At 39.1% G+C, this 12,432-nt stretch overlaps 1 protein-coding gene across 1 annotated transcript; it reads left to right on the top strand.

Annotated features, from left to right (window-relative positions):
- Positions 1-5,076: 5,076 nt before the first annotated feature.
- prr16 (proline rich 16) lies at positions 5,077-12,201 on the top strand. The gene is made up of 2 exons (XM_037680309.1): positions 5,077-5,343; positions 11,336-12,201. Exons 1-2 carry the CDS (start codon positions 5,209-5,211, stop codon positions 12,197-12,199), a joined length of 999 nt encoding a protein of 332 aa, XP_037536237.1. The 5' UTR covers positions 5,077-5,208; the 3' UTR covers positions 12,200-12,201.
- Positions 12,202-12,432: the final 231 nt, after the last annotated feature.

A 12,432-nucleotide genomic window follows, 5' to 3' on the forward strand; every position in this document is an offset into this window, starting at 1 on the left:
TAACAATTCTGTTAAAGATTTAGTGTTTGAAATGACAGTCCTGTTGCATGACCCAAACAACAAAAGGCCTCACATCTGATTATTTAGATTGGAGATAAGATTAAAGATCAACTCAACAACTGCAAGATGTCCATGTCTGTTTCTGTGCTCTCAACCACCAATCAGAACAGGTATATGTTGTTCAAAATGTATGTTTTTAACACCAGCAGGATCTAGTTTTAAATTGTATGTTTTCTGTTTTTAAACTGTTTTTATTTCCACTTTTATTATGTTGTGTTTTAATGTACAGCACTTTGTGTCAGCCATGGTTGTTTTAAGGTGCTTTATAAATAAAGTTGGTATGGTATGGTATGGTATGGTATTATGATGTCGGGTTTTTTTGTTTTGTTTTTTCAAATGTAGTTTGGTGCATAGCCTATACAATTTGGGCTTATCTGCTAAAATAAGATTGCTCCAGAGGTCTTTGCTCAAGTTTTGTAAGGCTAAGTTTTGTGTAAAAAAAAAAAAAAAAAAGATTTTCTCCTGGCAACACTTCCAAAAATGTCTTGCCATTTAGCCACTACTTTTACTGTCACAAACTTTTTAATTTAACTTGCTTGCTAGATTTTTACTGACAATTCTTTGACCACTGCCCAGCCAAACCTGAAGTGGACTTGGAGAGAACTCCTGGAAAATAATATGACTGTTTTCCATTTGTAAATTATATGTGAATGTTGCAGAATGATTAGCTCTAAATTGTTTGGCAACACCTCTACAACTATTTCTAAACTGATGGGCAGCAACAAATACCTTTTTAATTGTTGATGTCTCTTTTTTGAATTGTGTGAACACTCAACTGCTTAACTGTGTAACTGTATTTTTAGTTAACATTTTTCTTAGTTCATATCTTAGATCTTATTACTGCTTTTCTTTTACATTTTAATACTTTTGTTGGATGTAACTGGGACCCTGTGTACACAATGTCATTCCAATATGACAAAGAACCTGGAAACTGAAAGGAAAAGCATCAAAACGTGCTGTCAGAGTTAGATGGCTGGTCAATCAAGAGCATTGGCGCTAAATAACAACACAGCACACTCTGTGCTTCTTCTGAGATTATAATTTTAAATCAGATTATCCTAAAATGAACTAAAAGAGGATGCACTTACTTTTATACATTACTGTATGCCTTGCTTCAGGGAATTTATTTTGAATATTTGTTCTGAATCCATGTTTTATTTTTTGCCTCCCACAATGTTGGCTCTCTTGCTGCTGCAAAAATAAAGTTCTTGTCATGTTTTTGTTGAAGCTTGTCATAACAGAACTTGTCCTCCTCAGTCAGGGCTAGGTTTCCCATAGCATGTACAGGTAATACAAGAAATGACTGTTTGTATACTGGACAGGTAATACAAAAAGTGTAAAAATTGACTTTTGTAGGTGAAAGTCGTTCATTTAAAAACATATAATTCAATTCAATTTTCAACTCAATTCAATTTATTTATATAGCGCCAAGTCACAACAGAAGTCATCTCATGGCACTGAACAGAAACATTCATATATAAAAAATAATAAGTTAACAAAAACAGTCATAAAAACAATAATTTAACACTATTTATCTGAGGAGCAGACTGCTTTGAATTTAACTCCATCACAGAACTCTCATCTTGAGCAAGCATGAAGGCGACATTGGAAAGGAAAAACTCCCTCATGAGGAAGAAACCTTTAGCAGAACCAGCCTCAGGACAAGAGGCCATCTGCTTCGACCGACTGGGTTTGGTAGGAACAGATACACAATGGCAGGTGAAGAATCACGTTAAGATAGAAATAGTATCAAATGAAAATTATTCAATTTTAATAATTAATTTAACAAAAATTAGGTCATTTTGTCCTCCAGTAATCTAAGCTTAAGGCAGCATAACAAGCCAAACCTAACTATAGGATTTATCAAAAAGGAAAGTCTCTAGGGACCACGAGTAAGCCTGCTGAGAGCGAAGTGCTCTGTTAGGAAAATATGGAACAATAAGATTGTGACTATAAGATGGAGCTAGGTTGTTGAGAGCTTTGTAGGTTAGAAGTAAGATTTTGAATTCAATTCTATATAACAATTTTATATTTAAAAATTTTCAATTTTATATAGCACACCACGCTTTTCTATTGTTTTGTATCTACTGTATTTTCCCCCTTGCAATTGTAACCTTAAAGTTTTTTTATTTAATGTTATATAAAGGAAGAAACCGGTAAAGATAATGGGTGGATGGATTTTAGATAACTATTAAACAGTGTAGTGCAAGTTTTTTAACACGTGGACAAGTGAAGATAAGAAGTGTTGGTAACAAGATGCCAAAACATTAAATTTAAAATTGTTTCCTCATGACAACACTGGGTCATCTTAAGTCATTTTTGTGGCTTAACAAACAAAACAATCCCTTCAAAAAGGTCTGACACTGGCCTAAATAAAATAGTGAAAAAGTCTACAATAAAAAAAAATTGAGACAGAAGAAATACTGATCAAGACTTTAAGAGATTACAGAAAAAATATGCACACTTAAAAAATAGGGATGGTGTTATCATATTGCCTTGGCAGCCGGTTGACCCCTCAGTTATAAATGCAAATGCAATGATCATTTTGTGAGTTTCATTAAAATCTGTCAATTTCATGTGAGATCTTATTAACAAACAAAATTGACTCCAATAAACAAATATACTGTATCTTGTGCAATGCATAGTGCGTCGAGTTTGCGTTAAGGATGACTCTCAACTACAACCACAAATTATTGATATCTGTAAAATCAGCTGAAATAAAGCCAGTTTTGTGTTTTATAAGGTCAGTTATGTGGTGGCTATCTTGAACTGGATTGCATTTAAAAGATATTCAGTTGTAGACACATAATGATTATTTCCTGAAAGTTAACAGACAGATAAACACTATAGTAAATCCAATTAAACAACATATTTCTCATGGTCTCCCCATAGTTTTCTTAGACTTGTCCAAAGCCATTGACACTGTGGATCATGACATCTTGTGTCATATAAGCTATCAGAAATTGGTTTCTCAGATCATACCATTGGCTGGTTCTCCAATTACCTTTCAGATCGGAGGTAATGTGTTCAACTTAATGGTATTTCTTCCAGTTATCTAACAGTTAGTAATGGTGTACCACAAGGCTCAGTCTTAGGACCCACCCTCTTTACAATCTACATAGGTAATGTAGGTCAAAGCATCCCTGATGCATCCCTACATTTCTATGCTGATGACACAGTTGTTTATTGTCGAGCTAAAACAGTTGCTAAGGCCCTCCAGCTTTTGCAATCCGCCTTTGACATCATCCAGTCAAATTTGTTCCGTTTCAAACTTGTCCTAAATGCCGATAAAACCAAAGGGTTGTTTTTTTTTCAAACAGGAAGTCAGTCCCATCAGTTCTTCCTCTGATTTTATCCTCAAACGGTGTCCCCGTTGAGTTTGTCAATTCTTATAATATTTGGGTATCTTGGTCGACTTGCATCTCTCCTTTAAGTTTCACGTGGAAAACCTAGTAAGAAAACTGAAAGTTAAATTGGGTTTCTTTTTCAGATCCTGTCTAACTCTGAACGCTAGGAAACGCTAGGAAACGCCTTGTAACTGCGACTTTCCTTCCCTCCATTGACTACGGTGACATTATCTATATGCACGCTCCTACAAGCACTCTGCAGGTGCTGGATGCTGCCTATCACGGTGCATTATTCATAACTGGCTGCAACTACCATACCCATCATTGCACCCTGTGTTCACTGGTTAACTGGTCATCATTAACTTCATGCAGACTCTCTCACTGGTACATTTTCCTCTTTAAATCACTTCTCAGTCTGCTGCCTTCATACATCTCCTCCTACATGTCTGCACGAGTGCAGCTACAGCGTGCGCTCTCAGGACATTACATGTAGTGTTCCCTCAGTGAGGACTGAAATGGGCGAAAAGGCCTTCTCCTACTCCGCTCCTGTTTCCTGGACTATCTTGCAAAAAGACCTGAAGCTCTCAACCTTAACCTCTCAAAGTGACTTTAAACATCTGTTAAGTTCCTGGCAAAAACCAATGCAAACATGTTCCTGTTGTTAATTTTCTAAATTGCCTTATAATCTAGCTGTTTTTTGCTACTATTCCTCTTTATTGTCCTTTTGTGTTGCATTTTGTTTTGTTAAAAAAAATAGAGAAACTTAAATTTGTATGCCTAAGCCTGTTTTATGACTGTCTGTTGTTGTCGATGTTACGCACTGTTGTCATCACTCTTTGTTAAGAAATCAGGTCTCTCTTGTAAATGAGTCCTCGAGGCTCAATGGGATTAACCTGTCTAAATAAAGGTTGAATTAATGAATAGTTGAGTGATCTAATTCTTTTAATGACTGGTTTGATTTAAATGGGTATCGTAGGTTGACTTTGATTGAATACAAACAGGTGGGGAGTAGTTATTAGGTTATTTAGCCACGAAAAACGAGCATTTCTCGCCATGATAATAACAATAATAAGACGTGGTGCAGCCACAGTGGGTGGAAAGAGCGCGAGGGAGGAAAGGAGGGAGGGAAGAGCGCGCGCGAGGATGCTCCTTGAGCCCGGACGTTGGCTGCTGCTCCTCAGACTCTCAGGAGGCAGCGATGGAGACAGGATGAACCTGGCGCGGAGTTTTTCTCACGAAGGAGCCTCTGGGGGGTTCGTAATCCGGCGGTGTTGTTGCCTGAACCGTCTGTTTCGGGGAAGGAGGTACAGAGCGCGTTACCTTTGCTCGGATGACTACTTTCACTTCTTCTCTACCGAAGCTAACCAATTCTTAGCATGTTCGTGGTGTTCCCTTTTCCACACGTAAAAATAAATAAATGTTAAATTAAGCCTGCTGCTGTTAGCGGAAGATGTCGGCGCGTCGTTCTTTGTTTTTTGTTGCGCAGCGGCGCTTGGATATTCCCAAACCTGTGGCCACCTTCAGCGCCTCAGACAACTCGATACAAGATTTTGATCGTCGTTATTTTTTTGGCGTTCCGCTCCACTGCGCATGCCCAGTGGTGTCGGAGATCTAGCCCGCCGCCCGACGCCACTTCGTCTTGTCCTGGTTGTGATGTAGCAGCGGAAAGAAAAGTGGAGACAGAGCCGGGGGACCGAATGAAGATGTTCCAGGTAAAGTGGGATCGTGGCCACCAAGGGATTTGACGAAATATCCTCCGCGGGAAGCAAAAAACAACCCAGACTGTGCCACAAACTGAATAATGTCAGGGACACCAAATGCGGAGGCAGAAGGAGTAGTCTCCAAAGTGCAAGTGAAAAAGGAGATCAAGACAATCGTGGAGAATTTGGAAAATATCCTGGGAGACCTTAAGGACGTCGCCAAAGAGCTGAAAGAGGTAAAATGTCATGAAACACGCACTGTCTTATGTTCCTTTTTATATGATGCTCTCCATATGCGTTTGTTTGGTTTGTGAGAATGGGAGACTGACATCCATCTCACTGTGGCCTGGAGATGGCTCACACTCACTGTGCTCCACCTCCGTCCTCCCTTAATATATATGATCATTATCTCCAACATGAAAGACATTTGGCACAGGAGGATGTGAGGTGTGAAATGGCAGGACAGCTTCTTCCCTCCTTGACTCACAAGCCATGATGAAAGTGAGAAAAATGTAATTCCAATTAATATTTAATGGACAAGTTGGTTCAACCAGGAATGTGCTTTTGCATTGCGTTTCATCATCTAAATGCAGGTTGATGTTTTGCTGCAAATTATCTCTCACCAAACTACAGAGAGATGGTCATTTCTCTTTTTTATTATTATTTTTTTTTAAAACTTGCATTAAATTATGGCAGCCAGTCATCAACCCTTCCTTCTGTTGCAGCTGCGACTTCTCCTGTCGCTCTTGTTGAAGATCAAAACTCTCAGAGCTGTCTGGCCATTTAAAACTCGGTGATGCACAGATGGAGAGTCAGCGGAGGCGCATGTGTTGGTCGGGGGATATTTTAGAGATTTGAACAGCAAGTTTTATCCCTAAAAGAGCACCTCTATGACACGTTTTTAATGTACACATTGCAACCACTTCAAATCAGTGCATTATCTATGTATTTCAGCCACATTTCTTTAGAAAATTCAGTCTTGCTCCTATGTTTACACTCCTCTACAGCAGGCGTTCATGCTGCTGTCTCAAACCTTTCACCTTAACATGACAAGTAGTCAGTCTAATGAAATCTTATTGCATACAGCCTCTGCTTCCTACATTATGGATGGGTAGTGCACACAGCATCTGTCTCCTGCCTTGTTGCCTCCCTTGTCTGCTTCTTTTCTTTCTTCCTTACAATGTGAGCTTTACGGTACTCTTTACTATGAAATCAAAAATAAAGAAGCCATCCAGAACTACATCAAGTGGTGCTGTTTGAAAGACGCCAGTAGTTTTACAGTTATATTAATATGCAGTTCTGAAACTTGGCTACACGCTCCATGCAAACAAAGCACTCGCCTGAATCTGCCAAATATCAAGTGAAAGCTTGAGTCACATGACCTACCTACATTTGGTAGGCTCCCAACGTGTGTAGGTAAACAAATATCTCAAACAAACAAATATAAATAATAAATAGAATATCGGAGAAGACAATCAGGTGGATATATGAGTGAATCAGCTGCTAAACGCAAAAGAAAAGAGAAAGATGGGGTAAGACAACTGTTAACAATAAACATGCAGGTTCAAGCTCGGCACGCAAACACACATGCTCTTGCAAAACTTGGGTAAGTTTACGGCTTCAACCTAAGTATTTTTTTTTGTCTGCATACGTAACTCGACAATCTAAGCGTAAATATGTGCCAACACATCAAACTCATCTCATTTCTCCATCCCAAATGGCTCTTTCCTATTGTTGACCTATTTTCAGTCACTGCACTACTTTTTTCTCAAACGCCTGTGGTAGCTGGTAGTCATTTGTAAACTGTGCCTACAAATTCCTATGTGAAGGGCATATTAACCATTAAACTTTTTAATTTAATTTATTTATTTATTGACCAATTTTCGTGACATTGCAGTGAGTGCAGCTTTTGTATTGTTCAGCTGTTTACCATCCATCATAGAAGGCATCAGGGTTAAACCACGACAAGAGGGCATCATAATTTGTCTATTGTAATCGTCTTCACATGTGGCCTCTTTCTCCATCTTTCTTGTTTCTTTTATTATTTTATTCTTTGCTCGCAGGAAATTGTACAGAGGATCAGTTATTCTGACACAGCTAACACATTAAAAAGAAGCCTCGAGGGGGTGTTACTATCAAAGCCAGTGTTTGGGCCTAATCCGTTTGAAACGCAGTTATCTGTTAGAACTCACAGAGAGGGTTGGAGCTGAGTCCGGCTCTCAGTCTGGATCCTGCTCAGATGCTTGGCACAGCCACCCAAGCTGTGTGGCCTACAGCAGGGGCTGCAGACTGGGATACTGGTAATACCTCGTGTGTGTGTTCCAACAAATTATCCATTTAAAGACTGCACGGAGAGTTTTGCTCTCTGCCTTCTCTGTTAGCTTTCTTCTCAGTCATTCTGTATTTTCTTTCTCCGATACTCGCTCATTTTCTTTCCTTACCTCTTCTGAAGCCACTGTTTGAGCATCTATTTAAACCTTTTTTGGGTTTTAAAATATCCATCCATTATTTTTACCCACTTCTTCCTTTTTGGATTGCAGGGGTTACTGGTGCCCATATCCAGTAATCACTGTGCGAGGGGCAGGGGACACCTTGGACAGGTTGCAACTAGTCCATCACTGGGCCACACAGAGACAAACAACCATTCACTGTCGCTCACACCTAGGGACAATTTAGAGTTACAAGCAGCCTAACATGCATGCTTTTGGCTTGTGGGAGGTAACTGGAGTACCAGGAGAAAATCCACGCATGCACGGAGAGAACATGCAAACTCCACCCAGAAAGGTCCCGGGCCGGGATTTGAACTGGTGACCTTGCTGAGAGGCAATAACTCTACAAACAGTGCCGCTGTGCCACCCAGCTAACTAACATTAGAAAACAAAAATCTTGCAGACATGCTAACATTTAGTACTGTACTGTATTCTTATAGCTGAAAGTCATTCACAACATGTTTCAAGTACTACTCATTGTGCTAGTTCATTTTATTATTATTATTTTTTTTAATTTTAGCATTAAAATATACATCAGTTCATGAAATTCCAGGCTTTTCTTTCCCCCAAAAGAAACGTTTCAGCCATAAAAACATAGACTTTCTCTGTTCAAGTTATTTTAGACTTTCTGGTTCCTCAATAGTCAGACAGCAATTAATAAAATGTCCAACTCTTCAGTTCTGGGCATCAAAGAAAACCAGGAAGGATCTCTCCTCCAAAGGGAATATTCTGGACAGACTTGTTAAAATGGCTACAGAACACAGGCATCATGTTACTGAATGTAACTTTTAACTTCCCAGAATATGTTGACACTATTATTAAATGTAATCCACTGTACTTGGACTGTGTTTATGTATAAGTAGGGAGAATGTACACACCTATACACCCCATGAATGGATGGATTGGATCGGATTGATGAGAAAAAAATAATTTATTTATCATGACTGGGAGGATTCTTTTGTTCCGTAAGCTTTGTTTTTACTGGGAGAGTATAGTTGTGCAATTGCAATTTTGTATGAAATTCCAGCACCACTTAGTGCCAACAAATCACATTTCTGCCCAAACAATCATAAATAGTTTGTCTGCAAGCTATGAGCACATAATTAATTACCTGGCACTAAAATGGTTGTATATTTCTCTCATGTGTTCCAATAAAACCTGATGTAAATTTATGTTGCCCTTTTAGAGCATCTTCAACAAATTTTCTGCTCTAACTTTTTATTCATCACCCCCCCCCCCCCCATAACTGTATTGTGCAATGTACTGTAAATTATTTAAATTTTCAGGATAATAGATTTACTCTGCTACTTAGCCTTTCTGTGTGACAGTTTTTCAGTAGAACATTTGTTATTATTTGTTTTTCCTATTCTCCAGTCTGTCCTGAAGCACTGGTTTTATGTAATAAATGTTTTTTTAAGTGCCTTGCCTTTACAAGATAAATTTAAAGATGTTAAAGTAGTAATGGTGGATGTGATTGTTGCAGTATATTACTTATGTCAGAATTGGTCAGATTCGTGATTTATAAATTGTACAACCACAATTCCAAAGAAGTTGGGATGTTTTGTAAATGTAAGTAAAACAAAATGAAATGATTTGGAAATCTCATAAACCCATATTTTGTTTGCAATAGAACAAATTCAACATGTCAAATGTTTCAACTAGGAAATTGTGCTATTTTTTGTGGGGGAAATGGTAATTTTGAATGTGATGGTCGCAACATGTCTGAAAACAGGTGAGACAGGGCAACAAAAAGCTATGCAAATAAGGGGTATGAATAAAATCAGCAGAAGAAGCATTTTGCATCTAATTACTGATAGGTTAATTAGGTCAGTTAGAGAACGGGGTATTAAAAAAAGCATTTTAGTGGCAAAATCTCAGAAGTAAAGATGGGCAGAGGTTCACCGGTTTTCAGAAACTGTCATAAATAAGTGAAACAATTTCAGAATAATGGTCCTCAACAGAAAATAGGGAAGATTTTGGATATCCCATCATCTACAGTTCATAATATCTAAAGATTTCATGAACATGAATGATCTCTGAGCTCAAGGACAAAACTGAAAGCCAACATTGGATGCCCAGGATTTTTGTGCCCTCAGGCAGGCCTGCATTAAAAACAGGTTTGATTCTACTGCACGGGTTCAGGAACACTTCCACAAATCACTTTCTGTGAACACGGTTTGCTGTGCCAGCCAGAAATGCTGGTTAAAGCTCTATCATGCAAACAAGAAGACAAATGTGAACACCATCAAGACATGCTGTCGTTTGCTATAGGCCAAAGATCATTTAAAATGGACTGAGCCAAAGCAAAAAACCTGTTTTGTGGTCAGATAATAATCTGAAGCTCATTTTGGAAACTACAGTCATGTCCTCTGTATTAAAGAGAAGACAGACTCCAACATGTTTTCACCCTACGCTTCAAAGAACTGCCTCTGATGGTTATTTAGTTCTATGGCATGGGCTGCTTTTATATCTAGAATTGCACCATCAGTGCAGAAAACTCTACAGGTTTTAGAACAACATCCTTATGCTCCTTCTCGGGCCTTGCGATCATCTGACCTGCTGCTTTTGGTGGTACCAAAAACCAAGCTCAGAGGAGATCGGGCGTTTTCAGTCATGGGCCCTAAACTCTGGAATAATCTGCCCATCAACATTCGACAGGCCACCTCAGTCTCCGCTTTTAAAACTTTCCTAAAAACAGCTATACTCATGGACATTTATCACAGGGTGATCGGATTTAGAGTTAGAATTTCATTGATTCTGATTCTGTTCGTGCTTTTTGTTCTTTGATTTTTGACACAGGACAATCTGATTTAGAATTTCATTGTTTCTAATTATGTTTTCTGTTTTATATTTTTATTCCATTGTGCTGTAAATATATCTCGTTACTTTTAATTTGATGCTGTGATTTTTTTTGTTAAGCACTTTGGTAAGAGTTTCTGTTTTAAATGTGCTCTATAAATAAATTTGACTTGACTCGACAATACATTTTTTCTCCCATCCAAAGCATAAACTCCAAATCTTCTTTTCTTTTGGATTTTCCCCTTCAGGGTTGCCACAGCAAGTCATCCAAACCAAGGACAGCTGATTCTAGTTGTTGAACAGCTGGATTTCTACATCAGACAAGAATGGGACAAAGTTCCCCTCCAAAAACTGCAGCTCTCTTCCTTCCTAGATGTTTACATGAAGTTGTTAAAAGAAGCGGGGATGCTTCACAGTGAATAATTTGCCCCTGCTCCAACATTTGTTTAGATGTGTTGCTGCCATAATAAAAAATAAAAAATAAAAGAAATTGTAGATTTTTTTTGTTCCAACAGTTGACATTTTTACTGTTCTATTGTGAATAAAATATGGATTCACAAAACATGCAAACCATTGCAATTTCTTTTTATTTACGTGTTACATAAAATCCTATTTTATTTCCAGGGTTTGGGTTGTATAAATGTACCATAATTATTTTACATTAATGTAGTTAAAATATGTTGTATTTTTATCAATCTGGATAGTAATCTGGAATGTTCCATTTAATTTTTTATATGAAAAAGCATAAAAACAGCCGTTCCTGAAAATAAAATCATTGTTTCATGATGCTTTGCACATCCCTGCTTGTTTTCTTCCTACACATGTAACAGCAGCTGCTTATTAATTATTTTGTTTTTCAAACGTTGTTTGGGATATTTCATTCTCTCATGCCCCTTTGTCACATAATTAACCCAGACCTCTGCTCTTCCTCTGTTACCAGGTTGTTCATGAGATCGACACCCTGACTGGTGACCTGCAACTGGAGGAGGACGGACTGACAGACAGCTCAAAGACAGACACGCTGAACTCCAGCTCAAGCTCCACCACCACTACCACAACTGCATCAAGCTTGGAGAAGATGAAGGTTTTCCCTGATGACTGCATCTTTAAAACACAAGTGCCCCTCAGTCCAGTCCTTGTCAACCCTTCCTCAGCCCTGACTGTACTCAAGAGGTCCCACCCACCCCTGCCACCACCAAGACTAACTTCGATGAGAGCAGAGGACCACAACATTAGGAATTTGCCTCATCCAACTTTCGTCCTGTCGGGGAATATATCCAAGTCAAATGGGTCTTTAATCAGGAACGGCGGGGTTTTCCCACTGAAAACAAGCAAGGATTTATTCTCCTCCACGCCGTGCTTCATTACTGGGGAGAGCGAAATTTCTGAATCAGGTCTCGTTCCTACATTGCCAAGACCCATGCCGCTTCTCCGCCATGAAAAAAGCAAATGCCCCAAGGCCCCCAGCAGGGAGCCTCGCGAGAGAGTCCGCTTCAGCGAGAAGGTCCAGTACCATGGATACTGCCCAGACTGTGACCTCCAATATGACGTGGATGACACGGAACTACACCTACAGGCTGAACTGAGTGACTTAAGGCTCAGTCCTGTGCATTGCTGCTCATCCTCCTCCCCGCCTCCTTCTCATGTTCTTCCTCATCAACTGATGTTGGAAAACGGAGGGCTCTCAGTCAGCCACAGTTTCCCGCCGACAACAAACACTCTTCCACCTTGTGTGGTTCCTCACACACCCTCGCTAAAGCCCCATAAAACAATTCTGCGTAAATCAACCACCACCACAGTTTGACACCAAACACCCCTGTTATGTCTTTACTTAAACATTCTTGAATCATTAATAGTGTTTTCTACTCCAGTTGAACTTTGGATTATCCAAACAGAGAGTGGAGTGGCTGGGAAGTAGAAAACAAAAGGATGGAGAAAATAGGCGGAATGAAGGAGAAAAGCATCGCCGCAGGCGCTGAGACGTAAACAGTGGAGATCAGGAAGAAGCGGTGAGTGTTTGTGCATGTATGATTGTGT

The sequence above is a fragment of the Nematolebias whitei genome, chromosome 8 (genome assembly GCF_014905685.2).
Source record: "Nematolebias whitei isolate Nwh7 chromosome 8, NemWhi1, whole genome shotgun sequence".
NCBI lineage: Eukaryota > Metazoa > Chordata > Actinopteri > Cyprinodontiformes > Rivulidae > Nematolebias > Nematolebias whitei.

What these genes read in the sequence shown, in the direction of transcription:
- prr16 (XM_037680309.1), top strand. Translation starts at nt 5,209, where the DNA reads ATGTCAGGGACACCAAATGCGGAGGCAGAAGGAGTAGTCTCCAAAGTG. An exon ending in TCGCCAAAGAGCTGAAAGAG is followed by an intron (nt 5,344 to 11,335) that starts GTAAAATGTCAT and finishes CTCTGTTACCAG; the next exon opens with GTTGTTCATGAGATCGACAC.